We start from the raw sequence: 19855 nt of genomic DNA, 5'->3' as shown, positions 1-19855 counted from the left end.
CATGCGCGTCGCGACGCAGCGCACCGCCCCCCCCCCCGCGCCCCCGCCCGCCGCCCGCCGCCCGCCGCCGCCCCCGAGGGCCGCACTCACCGAGGCCGCGCCAGCCCAGCGCGCCGTCGCAGCTGTCCAGCACCGCGCAGAGCTCGCCCAGCAGCGTCGGCGGCAGGTCGAACAGGAGCGTGTGCGCCGTGAGCGCGCCGCGAGCCCCGCAGCTCCTCGCCGCCGCCGCCGCCGCCGTCCAGGCCATGGCTCGGCCGCCGGAGACCAGGGGCCGGTCGGAGGACGGATGCGGAGCGCAGGCCTCTTCGCGCCGGGGAGGTGCGATTACACAACCGCGGAAATCCTGCTTCCCCGGCGGCGGCCAAGGCGGCAGAACTTGCCGAGCCCCGCAAGGGGCGGGCCCCACATGACGCACAGCGCTGCCCGGCAGCGATGCCCGGGAGGGCGCCCGCGGGGTCTCCCTGCCTCGGTGTGGCCCTTGTCACAGGCTTTAAGTTTTGGCCGGCCCTTTCGTTGCTCTGGGTTTGGGGCGCGACGGGAGAGACAGAGAGCTGGGGAAAGACCCGGAGGGCAGAACTCACAGAGGCGGGGGTCTATCATACACTCTGCATGGGCCGGCTCCTGGCGGGATGGACAGAGACCTGCCACGACTTCTTTGAAAAATGCATTTTTATTTACCCCGCCAGGAAGCAACACATGTTTATTGAGGAACACTTGGAAACCCCAGAAAAACTGAAGGAAGAAAACACTTAGCTGAAGACAACCATTCAAAAGGTTTGGCACATTGTTACTTTTACTGAAGTTGAACAGATAAATGTGCATATATGAAGTTAATGTTGGGAAAGACAAAACAACAACAGGAAAACAAAAAAGAGAACAAAGCAGAAGAAAATTTGTATTCATTTTCTTCATGAGGCTGCCCATTCTCCACATTGCTACTTGGTTTTACTAAATCCTTTTCTCCCTGGCCTTTCTTTCTTTCTTCCTTTCTTTTTAAGATTTTATTTATTTATTTGACAGAGAGAGAGGAAAAAACACAAGCAGGGGGAGTGGGGGAGGGAGAAGCAGGCACCCCGCTGAGAAGGCAGCCCCAGGACCCCAGGATCATGACCTGAGCTGAAAGCAGAGGGTTAAGGACTGAGCCACCCAGGCGCCCCCTCCCTGGCCTTTCTCTTTCTTTCTTTCTTTCTTTTTTTTTTTTTTTTTTATAAAGATTTTATTTATTTATTTGACAGATCACAAGTAGGCAGAAAGGCAGGCAGAGAGAGAGATGGGGAAGCAGGCTCCCTGCTGAGCAGAGAGCCCCATGCGGGGCTTGATCCCAGGACTCTGGGATCATGACCTGAGCTGAAGGCAGAGGTTTAACCCACTGAGCCACCCAGGCGCCCCTTGATAAAACATTGTTCCACTACTTTTTCTTTCTCCAAAGTGTTTGACGGAGTCGTTTGCTTCCAACATGGAGTTTAAGTAAAATTGAGTATTGTTTTTAAAATATTCTATCGTGTGTGCTGTAATAGCCCATCACAGGCATGATACAAATGTTACTAATGAAAAGAGGAGATGCTTTGAAAGTGGTGAGAAAAAAATCCCAACCTTAATGACTGTAGAGTGGACAATTGTCATCAACTGAAAAATAGCAACCCTATTTGAAAGCTTCCAGATTTGTACTCTTTGGCTATGGTGCCCCCTAGAGACCAACATTGATGCTACATTATCATTTCGTACCCCTACCACTCTCTGTAGTCCCAGGTCGTTCTCAGCTAGAATATACCACAAAATACACTTGAAAATTGATAAATACAATACTTTTTGGGAAAAGGTTTCTATATCCCTTTGTTTGAATAGCTAAACTTTTATTGTCGATCTGTACACGCTTAAGAAGCCCTATACCTCTCAAAGGGACTACCCGAGTAAACTGAGCAAGAGAGGCAGGGTCCAAGTATTTGACAGCTGTTGAGTTGGTGAACTGGTAGAACAGGGGACCCAAACTTAACCTCTCCCACGAAGAGGAACCAGTCGCTGGACCGTGATCGAGCGAATCACCGTCGCTGAGTGAAGCAGTCAACATGGCCTGCTTTTCCAGATCTTTTGACTTCAAGAGAAGCAAGAATTTTATGTGAAAGCCAGATTATGTGAAATCTATATGGATTATGCGACAATTCTTGTATTTTCAGTGTTGGCAGCTAGTATCAGACCATGCTCCCTCCCTATTCCTTAAAACTGCCTTTGACTTTTGAATTTTAAATCGTCAGGTTGTATCACTCACAGCTTCGCTGTTGCTGTCATCCACTGTTCTCCACCTTAATTCTGCCTTCTCTGTTTTAGGCTATATAGCTCCTGCTCCCTGCAGTCCTCTCCAATACTAACCCTATCTTAATCTTTGGTGATCTGAAATATTTGTTGGGCAAATGATGATCTTTCCAGGACCCGTTCTCCCAGTTCTTTGGCTCTCCTCTCCTCCAGTAATCCTATCTTCCACCCTATTTTAGCCAGTCATTCCCATGAAAATTCCCTAGATCTTGTCGTTATCAATGACCATCCCTTCTGTAATTTCTATTTCATGAATCCACTCTCTGACCACACCTCCTGCCCTTTTAGTGCATTCATTCTAGTACTCTGACCCCAACAATCCTTCTCCCTTACCAGGATACCAATTCCAAAATCTTGCTACCTCTTCTCTGGCTCTGCCCTCTTGATGCCCTTGCTATTCTCTTTATCCATAAAGTCCACACTCAATTTTTATAATCCCTCTCTTGCATATGCTTTCCATTCTCTTGCTCCTCTCTGGCTTTGTTGAGCTCTTTTAAATCTACCATCCTGATTAGATACGAGTTTGTAATATTGGGCTGCATACCTGTGTACCAGAATGTAGCTGGGAGTGGGGTGGGAAATAAAAACCCGTTGATTGGACTTAATTTAAAATCAAAACCATGACTTTCAAATGGGTCCTTTATGCTACCGGGCTGTCACACTGTTACCCTGCTGGTCCCCTTGACAACTGTTTTATGCCTTCTCTTTTCTCAACGCCCATTACCCTCTCCTCCATCCTTGGGCTCAACTAATGATCTTGAGAATATTTATTAAGAGTACTGATGTATCAGAAAAAAAATTAAAAACCTTCCACAGAATCTCAGCATCACATCTTCTACCTACCAGTATCTGAACAGACATACATGCCTCCCTCCTTTTCTATAGGTAGATTATGTAGGTTCCTATGTGAATCTAATCCCTTCACCCCTGCACTAGATCTGATTTCCTTCCTGCCTCTTCCTCAAAGACATCAAGGGCAGTGTTTTTCAGTTTCAGCTATGTCGTCAATTTCTCACTCTTCACAGTATCAATTCTATTGGCATACAAATACGATATTATTTTTCCCACCTTAAAACAAACCAAAAAACTATTTGATGCCATTTCCCCTACTTTGATGCCATAATTATTACCCCCTCCCCATTTCTGTGCTCCTTTCCATAGTAAAGGGTTGAATATTCTCACTGTCTCCCAACTTTTCTTCTGTTATCTTCTCTTAAGCCAACTCTAGAGCCACCCCTCCTACTTTACGCCACTGAAACTGCTGTCAGGGTCATCTATGTCCACATCATTGTTGAATATAACAGTTTTTAGGTCTCATCTTATTTGACCTCTCAGTAGTTTTTGAAACACAGGTAATCACCCCCCTCCTTCTGTGACACTTTGTCTTCCAAATTGTCTTACATTTTAACTTATTTCACTGGTCACCTTCCCTTGCTGTCCTTTCTCTTCTCCCTTAATGCTGGAGTGCCTCAGGGTTCAGTTCATAGTTCTCTCTATGTACACCCACTCCCTTGATGATCTCAACCAGTTTCAAGGCTTTAAATACCACCTACCAAGGACTGCCAAATGCATATGGTTAGCTCAGACATCTCCCTTCAACTTCAGACTCATCTCCAAAAGTGAACCCTTGATCATGCCTCCTGAACCTGCTCTTCGACATTCTTCCCCCCCATCCAAGTCACTCTTGCTTCCAGTTGCTTGAACCAAAATCTAGAGTCATTCTAGGCTCCTCTATTTTTTTTTTCCCAGCCCGTGTTCAATCCACCACCAAACCCTGTTGACTCTTCAAAATATATTTAAAATCATCCTTTTCTCCATCTCCGCTACTGCCACCTTGGTTTGAGCCATCATCGTATCTTGCCTGCTTTGCTACATTTATCTTAGAACTAAAGCAGCTTCCACTGTTGCTTCCTATAGACTTTCCTCAACACTGCAGGCAGATTCATCCTTTTAAATCAAATCTGATTATGTCTCTCATCTGTTTAGAAGCCAACAATGGCTTCTAATTTCAGTCAGAATGAAAGTCAAACTCTTTATCCGATGTGCATTCACTCTCCCTCTCCCACTCCGCTGTTACCCTCTGATCTTGTTTCCTTGTTCATCCTGCATAACCACACTGCCTCCTTGCTGGTCCTTGAACACACCAGGCAGAGTCCCACATTAAAGGCTTTGCACTTGCTGTTCCCTTGCCAGGGATGCTCTTCCCATCTTGCTACAGTCTACCCTGACCTCCATATTTAAAACTGCAGTGGTCCATGCACTGAGAGTCAGGCTGGCGTATGACTGAAATGGCAATAATATATGGCTTGGAGGACCAAATATCATTGAGATTTCTCCTTCTCTCCGAATCTGAATAGGAACGTGCAGCAGCTTTGGTCATCTCTGGAACCATTTTGTAGCCACATGGATATAAATACTAGAATGAAGTGAGCCCTGGGGATGGTCTCGTGAGGGAGAAAACCAGATCCTTCATAATGGCATTAAGCAGCTCTTTTGTTCTATGCCTAGAGAATGTCCTGCTTCTGGACTTAAAATTATATCACACAAATTCCTTAGTAAGTCAGTTTTTAAACTGGGAATCTTGTAATTCACAGACAAATGCATCCTAATGGATACACCAAACAGACATGTGGTGATAGTTCTTGGTTTGTTGATGGCCTGTAAGAGAATGGGAAAGAAACTAACCTCTGTCCAAAACTGGAGTTCAGATCTATACAGTTCTATCTCTGGAATGTCAGATGGGTATGAAAACTGCATTGTAGAGACAACTGGGTGTCTTGGAAAAAATAAGTGTTAGTAGGGAATGGTCCTGGCAGCATGGATGGAAGCAGTATGAAGTTCTAGAGGCGCGTGAGACTGCAGTGAAAATCCATGCAGAACCAGACCAGCCTGGCAATCCATGCACCCACTTCTAGCATACATGCTTCTGGCAAGGACGTGGCTGTGGTTAACCCTCAAACACTTTCACTGTTTTTTACCCTCCTAACCCCGCCCCAAATTTCAGATGCTAGAAAGAGAAAGAGTTTCCACCCCAGCTGGAGGCAAGAGAGTAATGAACTGCAAAGAATCACTGGAGATGATCACAATCACTGGAGATGATCACTGGAGAATCATAATCAATTGAGATGCTGAGGGAACCCTGAAGGCCAGAGCACAGATGGCATAATGGCACAGATACACGGTATTATCAGAGACAAAGTCCCAGCTAAGCACAGGAATTGAAGTCTAAGAAATAAAAAATCAGGTGAGTCAGGTAACAGCACTTCGTGTATATGAAAAACTATAAGCTATTTACCCAGCATCCCTAAGGATGGATGCTCAAAGGACAACCAACTGTGGGACATAGATTTTTTTTTTGTTTGGGAAATAATTTCCAAAATAAAGGTCATTAGCCTATGCCATCTTTGAGCTTTATCCCTTCCCTGGGCTTTAGAAGGTCCTAGGTGCACTGGGGTTCGGGATGAGGTAAAGATCAGTATGGGGTAAGAATGTTTGTAGGGCATATTACTTGGTAATTTTAAGAAGTAAGAGTTGGATAGTTTTAGGCTTTCATTAAAATGACCTAATAAGGGGTGCCTGAGTGGCTCAGTTAGTTAAGCAACTGGCTTTAGCTTGGGTCATGATCCCAAGGTCCTGGGATCGAGCCCCACATTGGGCTCCCTGCTCAGTGCAGAGCCTGCTTCTCCTTCTCCCTCTGTTGCTCTGCCTGCTTGTGCTCTCTCACTCTTTGTCAAATAAATAAATTTTTTAAAAAACAACTTTATTTTAAAAATGACCTAATAATACTGTTGGTGGGAATGCAAACTGGTGCAGTCACTCTGGAAAATGGTGTGGAGTTTCCTCAAAAAGTTCAAAATAGAGCTACCCTATGACCCAGCAATTGCACTGCTGGGTATTTACCTAAATGATACAAACACAGTGATTCAAAGGGCACATGTACCCCAATGTTTATAGCAGGAATGTCTACAATAACTAAAATATGGAAAGAACCCAGATATCCATCTACAGATGAATGGATAAAGAAGATGTGAGATATATATATATATAGTGGAATGCTACTCAGCCATCAAAATATATGAAATCTTGCCATTTGCAATGACGTGGATAGAACTAAAGGGTTTTATGCTAAGCAAAATAAGCGAATCAGAAAAAGAGAAAGAGAAATACCATAGGATTTCATTCATATGTGGACTTTAAGAAGCAAAGCAGATGGACATAAGGGAAGGGAAGAAAAATAAAATAACACAAAACCAGGGAGGCAAACCATAAGAGACTCTTAACTCTTGGAAACAAACTGAGGGTTGCTGGAGGGGGGGTGGATGGGAGGATGGGGTAATTGGGTGATGGGCATTAAGGAGGGCACTTGAAGTAATGAGCACTGGGTGTTGTATGCAACTGCTGAATCACTGAATTCTACCTCTGAACTATTAACAAAGTATATGTTCATTAAATCTAACTTAAATAAAAGATTTAAAAAAGAGAAAAATGACCTAATAATAATAACATGCAATAGTTACTCCTCCAGTTTATTGCGTGTGTATTTTTAAAGATTTATTTGAGTGGGGTAAGGGGCAGAGGGAGAGGGTCACAAACAGACTCTCAGCTGAGCATGGATCCTGACGCTGGGTGATCTCGGGACCCATGAGATCGGGACCCAGCAGTTCACAACCTGAGCTAAAACTAGGAGTCAGATGCTTAACTGACTGAACACAGGTACAGGCACCCCTGATGTATGTGTATGTGTGTGTATTTATAAAGAACATTAGGCTTCCATTGTCTTGTAACTCAACTTTTTCCCATCGAAGATATCAAAAACATTGTTCTAAAAACCTATTATTTTGGGGCGCCTGGGTGGCTCAGTGGGTTAAAGCCTCTGTCTTTGGCTCAGGTCATGATCCCGGGGTCCTGGGATCCAGCCCCGCATTGGGCTCTTTGCTCGGTGGGGAGCCTGCTTCCTCGTCTCTCTCTCCGCCTGCCTCTCTGCCTACATGTGATCTCTGTCTGTCAAATAAATAAATAAAATCTTTAAAAAAAAATCCTTAAAAAAAAACCCTATTATTTTATAACATGATGTATACTATGATTTTAACAATTATCCTTTTAGGGTTGATGGAATGTTAACTGGTGATTTTATTTTCTTACTTTGTGTTTTCCACACTTTCTAAAGTTAACGTGTATTGTCTCAACTAGAGAACCCTCAACTATAGAAAATAATTTCTTTCAACATTTTCATGCTTCATCCTGTTTCACCATTTTCTTTTTAAATCATTTTCAAAGTATTTGTTCACCCTAGAGTGTGTTGCTATAATAACTTTTGCCCAGTCACCACTAACTTCTAAAATCTGATTTTTTAATTGAAGAGATTTCAGTCAAGGGCTTTTCACGATAATTTCAATATTAGCTAAAGTTATATTTTTGACACAATCATTTATTTATCTCTAGAAGTACCCCAAACATGTGACATAAATCTGAGATTATGGCACAAATTTTTTCTTTTGGAGTCAAGACTCTACTCAGACTATTTGCAATTTAATAATGGAAAATGGCTTAGGGATATTAATCCAAGTACTGCATTTTACAGATAGCAAAACTGCTGCGGGCTATGTGAACTCTGGATGCAATGTTTGTTGGAGAAACACACACACAAAATCTCATTCAGGATTTCCAAATTTCCTTGTCAAGTTATCAGCACAAATCGTGTGCCTTTTCCCTCTCAAGGATTTGGCTTTCTTTTCCTTGTTATTTAGTAAATCCCCCCCCAATAAATCCTGTATTAGTTTGTTCAGGCTGGCATTAAAAATACCACAGATTGCATGGTCTCAGTAAGAGAAATTTATTTTTTCACAGTGCTGGAGGCTACAAATCCCAAGATCAAGGTGTCCACAAGGTTCAGTTTCTGGTAAAATCTTTCCTTCTGGCTTGTAGATGGCCTTTTCTGGAGGTGTGCGCGCGCGCACACACACACACACACACACACACACACAAACACACATTCAAAAAGAGAATGAGCAAGAGAGAGAGAGCACACCAGCATTCTGGTGTCTCTTCTTATAAGGATACTGATTCCATCTTATCAGGGCCTACCTTTATAACCTCACTTAACCTTACTTGACTCCTTACAAGTCCCTTTTCAGATTCAGCCACAAGGGGAGTTAGGGCTTCAACATATAAATGGGGCCACACATTCAGTCCATAACAAACCCTCTGCACAGAAGTTCAAGAAGTAATGTCACATCATTGGGTTTCATAGTACACGTTCTAACAATACTTGGTAATTAGTTATCTGTATCTTCTGGCCTTTCATAGTGGTCATGGTTCCTCTTGTTCTGTACTGAATTTGTTTCATTATTCATTCGTTTTTTTGAAAGAAAAACAAAAGCTTGGATATCCAATCTGGTGCCTTGATATTGAAGGTAATATGTCTGTATAGGAAAGTATCCGGCATATTTGGATCTAAAACTATTAGTAACTTCTGATCAAATGGTCTTTCTTTAGGGCTTATTCTGACAGTTTCACAGCATTAGTCCCTCACCACACCATCTTTTGTGAATTTTGGTCTTTTTTTTTTTTTTTTTTTTTTTTTTTTTGGTCTCTTCAGACAATACTAACTCTTCCTTTGGCTTGTACTGTGCACCCATAGGCTGAATTCTATTGATCTTTTTATTCCAGGTCTTGAAGATTTCATATAATCCACTCTACATCTATATCTCTATGTGGGCCACTCTCATATATATGTCCTTAGCCCTAACCTGCCCTGTAGGCTTCTTCTCACTCCCGCCTCCAATGTTTACTGAATAATTGCATTTTGATTTCTTTCTTTCATCCCAATTCAGCATGCCCCAATCTGATCATTTCCTAGAAAATCAGCTTCTTTTTGTCTGGTCGCAGGAGCCAAAAGAACTCTGTACTTTTGTTCCACTGATTGATTAATTGATATAGTTAGAATTTACTGAGCACCTGCTATGTCAGACATTATGCTTGCTGATGCTTATATACAATTAATCACCAAATGTTATTTTTCTGTAATGTCCTTCATGAGTGTCTGGATCTTTTCCAATTTCAACTAGTTGTTTCATGTTTGGATTTTTTCAGCATCTCCTACCTGATGAGCCCCTAATTATCTTTCAAGATCCTATTTAAAAGTCACCACCTCTGATGTAGGTTGGCTTGTGGGCTCCCATGATATACATTTAAGGCTTAACTACTGATGTCTTTTTGACCATGACCTCAATTGGAAAAACAGGCATACATGGAACACATTGCAGACTCAATTCCAGACCACTGCAATAAAGCAAATACTGCAATAAAGTGAGTCAAATAAATTTTTGGTCTCCAAAGCATATAAAAGTTTATACTATATTACACTATACTGTATTACCCTCTACTGTAGTGTATTAAGTGTTCAATAGCATCACTAGAGAAAAAGTATATCTCTTAATTTAAAATATTGCTAAAAAATGCTAACCATCATATGAGCTTTCACATGGTAGTACTCACTGTGTAGATCACCATAAAAAATATTTTAATAGTGAAAAAGTTTGAAATATGAAAATTACCCAAATGTGACAAACACATGAGAAGTGAGCAAATGCTATTGGAAAAATGATGCCAATAGACTTGCTCAATGCAGGGATGCCATAAACCTTCCATTTGTAAAAAACACAGTATCTTCAAAACTGAAGTACGATAACATGAGGTATGCCTGTAAAATCTCTGCAGATGTAATCGAGTTAAGATGAGGCCGCACTGGAATAAGACTGGTGTCCTTATAAGAAGAGGGAAATTTGGACACAGGAACACAGAATATAGGCCTGGTGAAGATGATGGCAGAGATTGGAGTGATGCAACCACAAGCCAAGGAAATCCAAGGACTGCCAACACCAGAAGAGAGGCATGGGACAGATTATCCGTGAGAACCTCCATAAGGAACTAAGCCCCTGACAACTTCATTTCAGACTTGTGGCCTCCAGAACTGTAAATGAAGACATTTCTGTTATTTTAAGCCACCAGTTTGTGCTAATTTATTACAGCAGTACTAGCAAACTAAAACACTGTGAAGCCATTTATAATCTTCCCAAAGCTCTCATTTCTTTTGCAGTCTCCACATTTACCATGATTTTTTTTTTTTTTTTTTTTTTTTTTTTTTTTACCTTGCTACTCAATGTCGCTTAAGTGAAGGAAAAATGTCACTTAAAATTATTAGCACAGGGTGCCTGGGTGGCTCAGTTGTTAAGTGTCTGCCTTTGGCTCAGGTCATGATCCCAGGGTCCTGGGATCAAGCCCCACATGGGGGGGTGGAGCCTGCTCAACAGGAAGCATGCTTCTCCCTCTCCCACTCCCTTTGCTTGTATTCCCTCTCTCGCTGTGTGTCTCTCTGTCAAATTCATAAATAAAATCTTTAAAAAAAATTATTAGCACTAATTTTATCATTGATCCTTATACGGCATAATACCAGTTTTAAAGGCAAGCTCATAAAGATCACCAAAATCAGTTTGTATTTCCTAGCCTGTATATACATAAGCATTTCATTCTTACTAGAACTGTGGAACAGCTATATACAACAAACTCAAAATATTTTTATCTTACTTCTTGAGATGTACACATTCTACTAACACTCTTTACCTTCAGCTTACTGGCAAGGATGTACAGGAAAAGAAATTATGGTTGGCCCTCTTTTCCTTTCCCTCAATAGCTTCATTTTAGTGTTAGTAATTGGCTAATATTGGGAAGTAACACAAGTGAAAAAGGATAGGCTAGGATTGCTTGAACATTCATGCTTCTTAGAACACCACCGCCTTATTTTTGCATTCATAGTAAGTTCCGATTGGTAAGGAGAGATTGGTAAAACAGTCCTTCGCACTGTCTGTGCCCTCCCATCCCTGTCTCATTCTTTGTCACCTGTATCTTAACCCTAAGCTTCGCCCCTCACCTGAACCTACCTGCATCACTTCAGTCTTCTCTGGTTGGCGCTTGTCTTCTGTGCTCATGGGGCACTACCTCATTCGGAAAGCCTGGCTAATAGAAAGTGCTCAAGAAATTTAGGGAATATTATTAATATTAAAAATAATAAAAAGTGTATCTCCCGTGTGATTACTGAAGGACCATGTGAATGAGCTGAGTATTTGTTGCAAGAACAGATGGATGGGACCTCGCTTCTATCACTTTCAGCAACTCTCCAGGTCAGAGGATTTAAAAAAGCTTGTCGAGGGAAAATCTGAGAAAAGCTGCATTTTAGATGACGCCGAGAACGTCATTCATTTTCTCTCCCGCCCCAAGCTGAAGCAACCTCCTCCCTCCCAGCCTTCCCGCAGCGCCGGGGCGGAGGCGGGGGGGGGGGAGCGCATCGATGAGCGCGGGCTGCGCTCGGCTAGTTGGGGCTGGAGCGCTTCATCCCGGAAGTGGCTTGAAGGCCGTTGAGTTCGGCGTCGTTGCCCTAGCTCGGCGGGGTCGCTGGGGTGCTGCTGCCGACATGGCCAACCCCGACCCCCCCTACCCCTGCTCCTCCATCGAGGATGATTTCAACTACGGCAGCTGCGTGGCCTCGGCCAGTGTGCACATCCGAATGGGTGCGTCCTCCTATCCCCCTCGTCCCTTCCCATTCCCCTCCCCCCTCCCCTTCCCCCAGCCCGGTCCCTGCGGGCGGCTCCGCGCCGAGCCTGCTGCGCTGTCGGCCTCTAGGGGTGGCTTTCGGCTTCCGCCGGCAGCTCCTCCCGGGGCTCGGCTCGCTGGCTGAGCGCAGCTCCCGTGGGGTTCAGAGGAAAGCCTTGCTTGCGGCTCCCCGTCCCGCCCCCCGGGCTCCGCGGAAGAGCGCCCTCCCCCGGGAGTCGGGAAGAAGCGCTCCCGGGGAGAGCGCGGCCCTAGGGAGGCGCGGTGGTCGGGTAGCTGCGCGCTCCCTTCGGGAACCGGAGCTGAAGCCCATCCCGCTTTATTTATTTATTTATTTTATTTATTTATTTTTTTTAAAGATTTTATTTATTTATTTGACAGAGAGAGATCACAAGTAGGCAGAGAGGCAGACAGAGAGAGAGAGAGAGAGAGAGGAAGCAGGCTCACCACCGAGCAGAGAGCCCGATGTGGGGCTTGATCCCAGGATCCTGACATCAAGACCCGAGCTGAAAGCAGAGGCTTAACCCACTGCGCCACCCAGGCGCCCCAAGCCCATCCCGCTTTAATCCTGACTTACTCCCCCTACAAAGGGACATGAAAACTTCGGCAGCCTTTATTTGGCATCTTGATATTAAAAAGAAATGCAGGGTTACTTTTTAAGGTGAAAAGTTTATTAGGTGGTTATTGTGACATGTACCTGAATGCAGTTATTTGCTTACATGTTTTTGGTTTAGGGGTGTGATCGCGTTTCAAGTTTCTGTATACTCGGGTGTGTCCTTTGCTGGGTTGTAGGATGTGTGGGGACAGGGACCCTCTCTGTTCTTCCTCACTATTTGGAGTCTGCAAGACCTAGAACTCAACATAAGTTTGAGATTTAATTGAGGCGGTTGCTGGAAATGGAAGCTTTAGAGACCAATCAAAATGCAGTATTAGTTTTAAGTTATTATGCAGTATTGACTGAATTTAAAATGCTTTAAAAATATAAAATGCTTAGTTTCACGTAAGTGGAGTTCATTGTCCGTTCTAGTTCAGCCAGTTCATTACAGAGGTTGTCCCATATTTTCATTCTGTTCCCGTGGCTGGAACTTATTCTGGAAAAAGAATTAGGACAATCTGATGCGCTAAGAATCTTGATCCCTGATATCTATGATATTTCTGGAATTGAATTTTGGAATGATTTTGGCATATGAGCATAGTTTTTTCAATTAAATTTTTAATTGTGGTGAAACACATTTCCTTAAAAATGTACGTTCTTAACCATATTTAAATGTACAGTTCAGTAGGTATTCACCTAGTTGTACAACCAGTCTCCAGGACTTTTTAATCTTCTAAAACTGAAATTCTGTATCATCAAAGAACTTGCTGTTTTCCCCTCTCCCAGTGCCTGGCAATGATCATTCTACTTTCTGCTTTATGAATTTGGCTCCACTAGATACCTCATGTAAGTGGAACCATACGGTGTGTATCTTTTTGTGACTGGTTTATTTCAGATAGCATGTTTTTAGGTTGTATCCATTTTTTTTTTTTTTTTTAAGAGAGGGAGGTTGGGGGAGGGGCCGAGGGAGAGGAAGAGAGAGAGAATATTAAGCCCCATGCCTGGGGCAGAGCCCATCTTGGGGCTGGATTCCTGAGAACTGACCTAGGCCAAACTCAAGAGTCTGACACTTAACACACTGAGGCACCAGATGCCCCAGGGTGTATCAATTTTGTAGCATGTGTTACACTTTGCTTTTTAAGGCTGAATAATTTTCCATTGTGTGACAAAATCACATTTTGTTTTTCTGTTTAGCCACTTGTAGACACTTGGATAGCTTCCACCTCACTAGGAATCACTGCTATAAACATGTGTATATAATACCCACGTGGGATCCTGCTTTCAGTTGTTTTGTCTGTATACCCAGAAGTGGGATTGCTGGATCATATGTGTTTTAGTGAAAAACCCATTTTTTCCCACCTGAGTAGAGTAAGAACCAGTTCTTCCTCCTGTGTTTCTCCTTTATTACTTACACAGAACACTTCAGTTTTGATACTTGTGGTCACCAAAAGTATGTGTGTGTGTGTGTGTGTGTGTGTGTGTGTGTGTGTATGTTTTCCCTATATCAGGCAGGTCTCCATGACACCCGCTCAGTGTCATGAACTCATGAGACTCGTGAGACATGAGTCTGAACTCAGTTCTGATGCTCTCTCTGAGTGGATAGTATCAGATCCCCCAGGTTAAGGTCTCAGTCCCATTGAAGACTGCTCTCACGCCACTTCAGATGCCTATTGCAAGTAATAGGTCCCCAGGTTACCCATAACTTGTCAGACTTGGCTATACATTGAAGGTTCCCATGACTCCCTTTTTGGTTTTGATGAATTTACTAGAGCAGCTCACGGAACTCAAGGAAACATTTATATTTAGCAGTTTATTAAAAGGTACAGGTAAACAGCCAGATGAAGAGAGATATAGTGGGAGGTCTGGGAGGAGGTCTGCACCAAGTACAGGTGCTTCTGTCCCCACAGAGTTGAGTTGTGTCATCCTTCCAGCATGTGGATGCATTCACCAACCTGGAAGCTCTCTAGACCCCATACTCATAATATTTTATGGAGGCTTCCTCATTTAGGGATATCAGTTATTAGCCCCATATTCAACCTTTTCTCTTCTCCCCACTTCGGCAGGGCTGAAAATTCTGCACTTGCTTATGGCTTGTTCTTTCTGGTGACCAGCCCTCATCTAAGAGCTCATGTGGGATCACCTCAGTAGAACAAAAGACACACCTGTTACACAGAAAATTATAAGGGTTTCAGGAACCCTGTGTCAGCAACTGGGGTGAAAGACCAAATGTTAGAACAAAAGATTTTTTTTGTTCATTGCTCTTATCAGTTCGGAAGTTACAAGGGTTTCAAGTGCCAGGAAGCTGGGGCAGAAACCAATATATATTTTGTATCATCTCATGGTATGGTAATTGTATTTTTAGTGTTTTAGGGAATTAAGATACTGTTTTACATTGCGAATTCTAACTGACATTGCATAAGTGTTGCAGTTTCTCTACATTCTCACTGACACTTGTTCTTTTCCCTGTTTCTCTGAAGGTAGCCATCCACATGGGTATGAGGTGATACCTCATTGTGGTTTTGCTTTGCATTTCCCTAATAATTAGTAATGTTCAGCATCTTTTCATATACTTATGGGACATTTGTATCTTCTTTGTAAAAATGTTATTTAAATACTTCGCCCTTTTTTAAGATGGACTTAATTTTTTTAAGCAGTTTAGGTTCACAGCAAACTGAGTGGGAAGTACAGAGTTCCTGCATAACCTGTTCCTACTTGTACATAACTTTTCCCACTTTGTTATAATCCATGAGCCTAAGCTGACACGTTATCACCCAGAGTCCATAGTTTATATTAGAGTTCACTCTCACTATTGTACATCCTATGGGTTTTGATAAATGCGTAATGACAAAGATCCCCCATTATAGAATTATATGGGATAGTTTCATTGCCTTAAAACCCCTCTATGCTCTGCCTGTTCATCCTTCCCTCCCACCAGCCCCTGTAACCAGTGATCTTTCTACTGTCTCCATAGTTTTACCTTTTATAGAATGTTGTATAGTTGGAATCATACAGTATATAGCCTTTTCAGATTGATTTCTTTAACTTAGTAATGTGCATTCAAGATTTCTCCATCATATCTTTTCATGGCTTGATGGCTTATTTCTCTTTGGTGCTGAATAATAGTCTATTGTCAGCATGTACTTCAGTTTACTCATTCCTCTACTGAAGGACATCTTGGTTGCCTCCAAATTTTGGCAATTATGGCTAAAGTTACTATATAAACCTCCATGTGTAGATTGTTTTGTAGTCACAAGTTTTCAGCTCATTTGGATAAATGCCAAGGAGTATGATTGCTGGATTGTATGATGAGAATATGTTTAGTTCTGTAAGACATTGCTAGAGCACAGTTGCTGGAACTTGTAAGAGTGCGATTAGTTTTGTAAGAAACTGTCAAACCATCCTCCAAAATAGCTATACCACTTTGCATTCCAGCAGCAATGCATGAGAGTTCCTGTTGCTAGACATTCTTGTCAGCATTTGGTGGTGTCAGGTTTTGGATTTCAGCCATTCTAATAGGTGTGTAGTGTTTTAATTTGCATTTCCCTGATGTATGATGTTGAGCATCTTTCCATATGTTATTTGCTATCTGTATATTTTGTTCAGTGAGGTGTCTGTTTAGGTCTTTTGCCTGCTTTTTCAGTGAGTTGTTCATTTTCATATGGTTGAGTTTGTATATTTTGGATAACAGTAGTTTTATCAGATGCATCTTTGCAAATGTTTTCTGTTAGTCTGTGGCATCTCATTCTCTTGACTTTGCCCATATTTTAATTGGGTTATTTATTTTTTTGTTATTGAATTGTAAGAATTCCTTATATATTCTAGATATTAACCTCTTATATATAATGACTTAAAATTCTCTCCCATTCTCTAGGTTGCCTTTTTACTATGTTGATTACATCCTTTGATGTACAGAGTTTTAAATGTTGATGTAGGACAATTTATCTATTTTTACTTTTGTTGCCTGTGCTTTTAGTGTCATATTCAAGAAATCATTGCCAAACCCAATATCATGAAGCTTTTCCCCTGTGTTTTTTTCCTAGGGGTTTTTACAGTTTTAAGTCTGATGTTTAGGCCTTGAAGTTATTTTGAGTTAATATTTGGGTATGACATAAGGTAAGGGTTCAACTTGATTCTTTCACATGTGGCTATCCAGTTTTCCTAGCACTGTTTATTGAAGAGATAGGGCTTTCCTTCATTGAATGGTGTTGGCATTCTTGTTGAAAATCACTTGACCATATATGCACAGGTTTACTTTTGGTCTTCTGTTCCATTGTTCTGTATGTCTGTCTTGCTAGTATTTGTTGATGAGTTTCAAGTCAGTATTCACCAAGGATATTGGTTTGTAGTTTTTTCTTCTAGTGTCTTTGGCTTTGATATTGGGGTAAAGCTGGTTTATAGAATGAATTTGGGAGTACTCTTTCCTCTTCAGCTTTTTGGGATAGTTTGTGGAAGATTGGTTTTCAAACTCAGCTTTTTACTATATGTTTGCTTAAACCAGTAAGGCACTGTCAGATTCCATTCATCTGTGAAGTGCACAGTGATGATGTGACGATGTAATACATTAGAGTAATTAAGAATTGTTACTGCAAGAACACCCAGGGGATTAGAACTCCTGGCTATGGCATAGATTCCAGAGGGAACATGAGGGTCTCTGCTGATCCCAAACATGATAAAGAAAGAGAATCAGTTACTTCAGGGAAGGACAGGGATAGACAACTGCAGCTAGTGCGGCAAATTACATTTCTGTGGAGGTGGTATCAGATGTGTGAATAGAAGGCAGTTATTAGAGAAATCTTAGTGAGTTAGGATACTGCCATTTAGGAAAATTTTGAATCATTAATATTCATTTCATAGATACACTACATTTTTTTAAAAGTACATTTTATTGGGGCGCCTGGGTGGCTCAGTGGGTTAAGCCGCTGCCTTTGGCTCGGGTCATGATCTCAGGGTCCTGGGATCGAGTCCCGCGTCGGGCTCTCTGCTCGGCGGGGAGCCTGCTTCCCCCCCTCTCTCTCTCTGCCTGCTTCTCTGTCTACTTGTGATTTCTCTCTGTCAGATAAATAAATAAAATCTTTAAAAAAAAAAAAAAAAGTACATTTTATTGAATGTAAAGGAAGTGAGGAAATTAAAGTTTTGGAAGTCTCAGTTGCTGTCCTTAAGGCATTAGTTGGGTAAGCCAGTGGTCAAACTAATCTGTGATAGCAACTTAATGAAATTCTAAAGTGCCAAGTCTGGAGGGAATTTAAGGAAGGAAGTGAGAGTTGTGTAAACCAGAATAATCTAGGCAAGTTTCAAGGAGGAAGTAGAATCCCAGTGGAGGGCTGGTTTGGATATATAAATGCTGAAAAAATTTTGTAATAACAATATTGTTATTTTCTCTGGAATTACAGTCCCTAACATAATATACACATATGTTTTACAGAAAACTAAGTTTCCAAACACTTGTCTAAAATAGCATAGTTCTTGAGAGTGAGGCAGGGGAACTAGAAACCAGGTTTCATAATCCCTAGGTGAATGCTCTTTCCACATGTCTACGTATGTAGATTGTTTTTAAAGAAATAATAAGCCTTATACTTGATTTACCTCCGTAGGTCTCAACGTCACTATAACAATGCTGATCAAATACCAGAAACTCAATAATTCATGAATATTTAAATAATGCAGGAGCATTTTACTTAGGAGCTCTGATAATTGAGCTGGTAATTAAGCTGACTACGTCTGTATTAAAAAACTGGTTCTCATCTGTCTCTGGTTCTTTACTAAATAAATGGTAAAACAAAGTGAACCCTCCCTCTGACTTAAAGCAAATTAAGTTCTATTTTTTTAAAGCAGGATAAGTTAGGTAACCTAATGCCTTAAGGAGAACCACTGTGACTTCAAAATTTTACTTCCTCACTGCCTTTAGATGCGTAAAAAAGAGGTTCCTTTAAAAATGTAATGCGTATGTTTTCTGGGAAATGCTTTCGGAACATCATATCTAAAATGTCATTACTCATTGGTGGAAAGCACAAATCGTGAAGCTACAGGAAAGTTATGTGAGAATGAATTTCTGAGTAAGTCTCTGTCTTGAGCTCTTTACAGTACCAATTAACCTAGTTTATGTAACTAGTTGTAATATATATGTAGCATAGTAGTCTATTAAGCTAGTCTGTTTTAGCTATGTGTATATTTGTGAAACACTAAAACATACTATTTTATAGACTCAGAAGCACAACATTATAATCTTTGGGATGATATTATACGTTACTACAACTTATTTTCATTTACAATTTTTTTTATTTAAAAAAAGCAGTACATGTAGCTTTATCAGTCTCCAAAGAGATTGTACCTGTTGACTCCTGACAAACAATATATGAGGGTACTTTTTTGCACCCTCACCAACACGGAATATCATCAGACTCTTTTCTTATTTGGCAGTCTGTTGGATCAGGGGTTGGCAAACATTTTCTACAAATTGCCAAATGGTGAATATTTTCAGCTTTGTGGGGCCATGAGGCCTCTGTTGCAACTAATCAGCTCTACCTTTGGAGTGCAGAAGCAGCTGGAGATGATACATACACGATATATACTTGGGAGCACTATCTTGCCCAAGAAAATTTTACTTACAAAATCCAATGGTGGGCTCCAGTTAGCCCAGGAGCCTTAGGTTACTGACTCTCCTGGTAGGTAAAAAATATTGCCTTGTTTTAATTTGCATTTCTTTAGCTCTGTAAGTAAAGATGAGCATTTTCCTTTATTTACAAAACTATTGGGCCTTGTACTGATATTATGATATAGCAGTGACCAGACAACATTTCAGTCTTTATGAATTGTAATTTGGCAGCAGTATAAGTAAGGAATGGTCAGGGAACGCACTCTTAAAGGAGATGGTGGTTGTGATGAGAAGCAGCTAGCTACATTTATTAATGATCTATTGCTTTATAAAGAATTATCCTTAAACTTAGTAACTTAGAACAACATATAGTTATTGTCTCACAGTTTCTGAGGGTCAGGATTCTGGGAGAGGTTTGACTTGGTTCTGGCTCAAGGTGTCTCATGAGATTCTAGCCAAGATGGGGACTTTGGCTGTAGTCAGCTGAAGGCATGAGTGGACTGGAGGATCTTCCTGAAAATCTTCCTCATGTGGATGTTGACAGAAGGCCCCTCAGTTCTTTGCCACATGAACTTCTTCATAGGCCCCTGTGTGTCCTTATGGCATGGAACCTAGCTTCCTCCAGAGCATGTGATCCATTAGAGAGCAACAAGGAAGCCACAGTGTCTTTACTGAACTAAGTCATGGTACTCATGCACCATCACATCTCCTTCTTGTATTCATTTGAAGCAAGTTACTAAGTCCAGTCCACA

At 41.7% G+C, this 19855-nt stretch overlaps 2 protein-coding genes and 1 long non-coding RNA gene across 3 annotated transcripts in view; 2 read left to right on the top strand and 1 right to left on the bottom strand.

Moving 5' to 3' along the window:
• The window catches only part of IRAK3 (interleukin 1 receptor associated kinase 3), a 49302-nt gene extending 48840 nt beyond the window's left edge, over positions 1-462 (bottom strand). The window contains exon 1 of the mRNA XM_059186249.1: positions 91-462. Coding sequence (XP_059042232.1) covers positions 91-247 — 157 coding nt within the window. The 5' untranslated portion in view covers positions 248-462. The remainder of the gene's footprint in view (positions 1-90) is intronic.
• Positions 454-10681, top strand: LOC131839116 (uncharacterized). Its single transcript, XR_009356799.1, has 3 exons — positions 454-774; positions 5315-5554; positions 10030-10681. It is a non-coding gene; the product is annotated as an uncharacterized LOC131839116 (long non-coding RNA).
• A 1000-nt stretch (positions 10682-11681) lies between these two features.
• TMBIM4 (transmembrane BAX inhibitor motif containing 4) overlaps positions 11682-19855 on the top strand; it is a 29030-nt gene continuing 20856 nt past the window's right edge. The window contains exon 1 of the mRNA XM_059186247.1: positions 11682-11876. Within this exon, the coding sequence (XP_059042230.1) occupies positions 11780-11876 (97 nt within the window). The 5' untranslated portion in view covers positions 11682-11779. The remainder of the gene's footprint in view (positions 11877-19855) is intronic.

The sequence above is a fragment of the Mustela lutreola genome, chromosome 8 (assembly GCF_030435805.1).
Source record: "Mustela lutreola isolate mMusLut2 chromosome 8, mMusLut2.pri, whole genome shotgun sequence".
NCBI classification, from domain to species: Eukaryota; Metazoa; Chordata; class Mammalia; order Carnivora; family Mustelidae; genus Mustela; species Mustela lutreola.
Note: the sequence above shows the minus strand (reverse complement) of the source record. Positions and strands in the feature narration are given on the sequence as shown.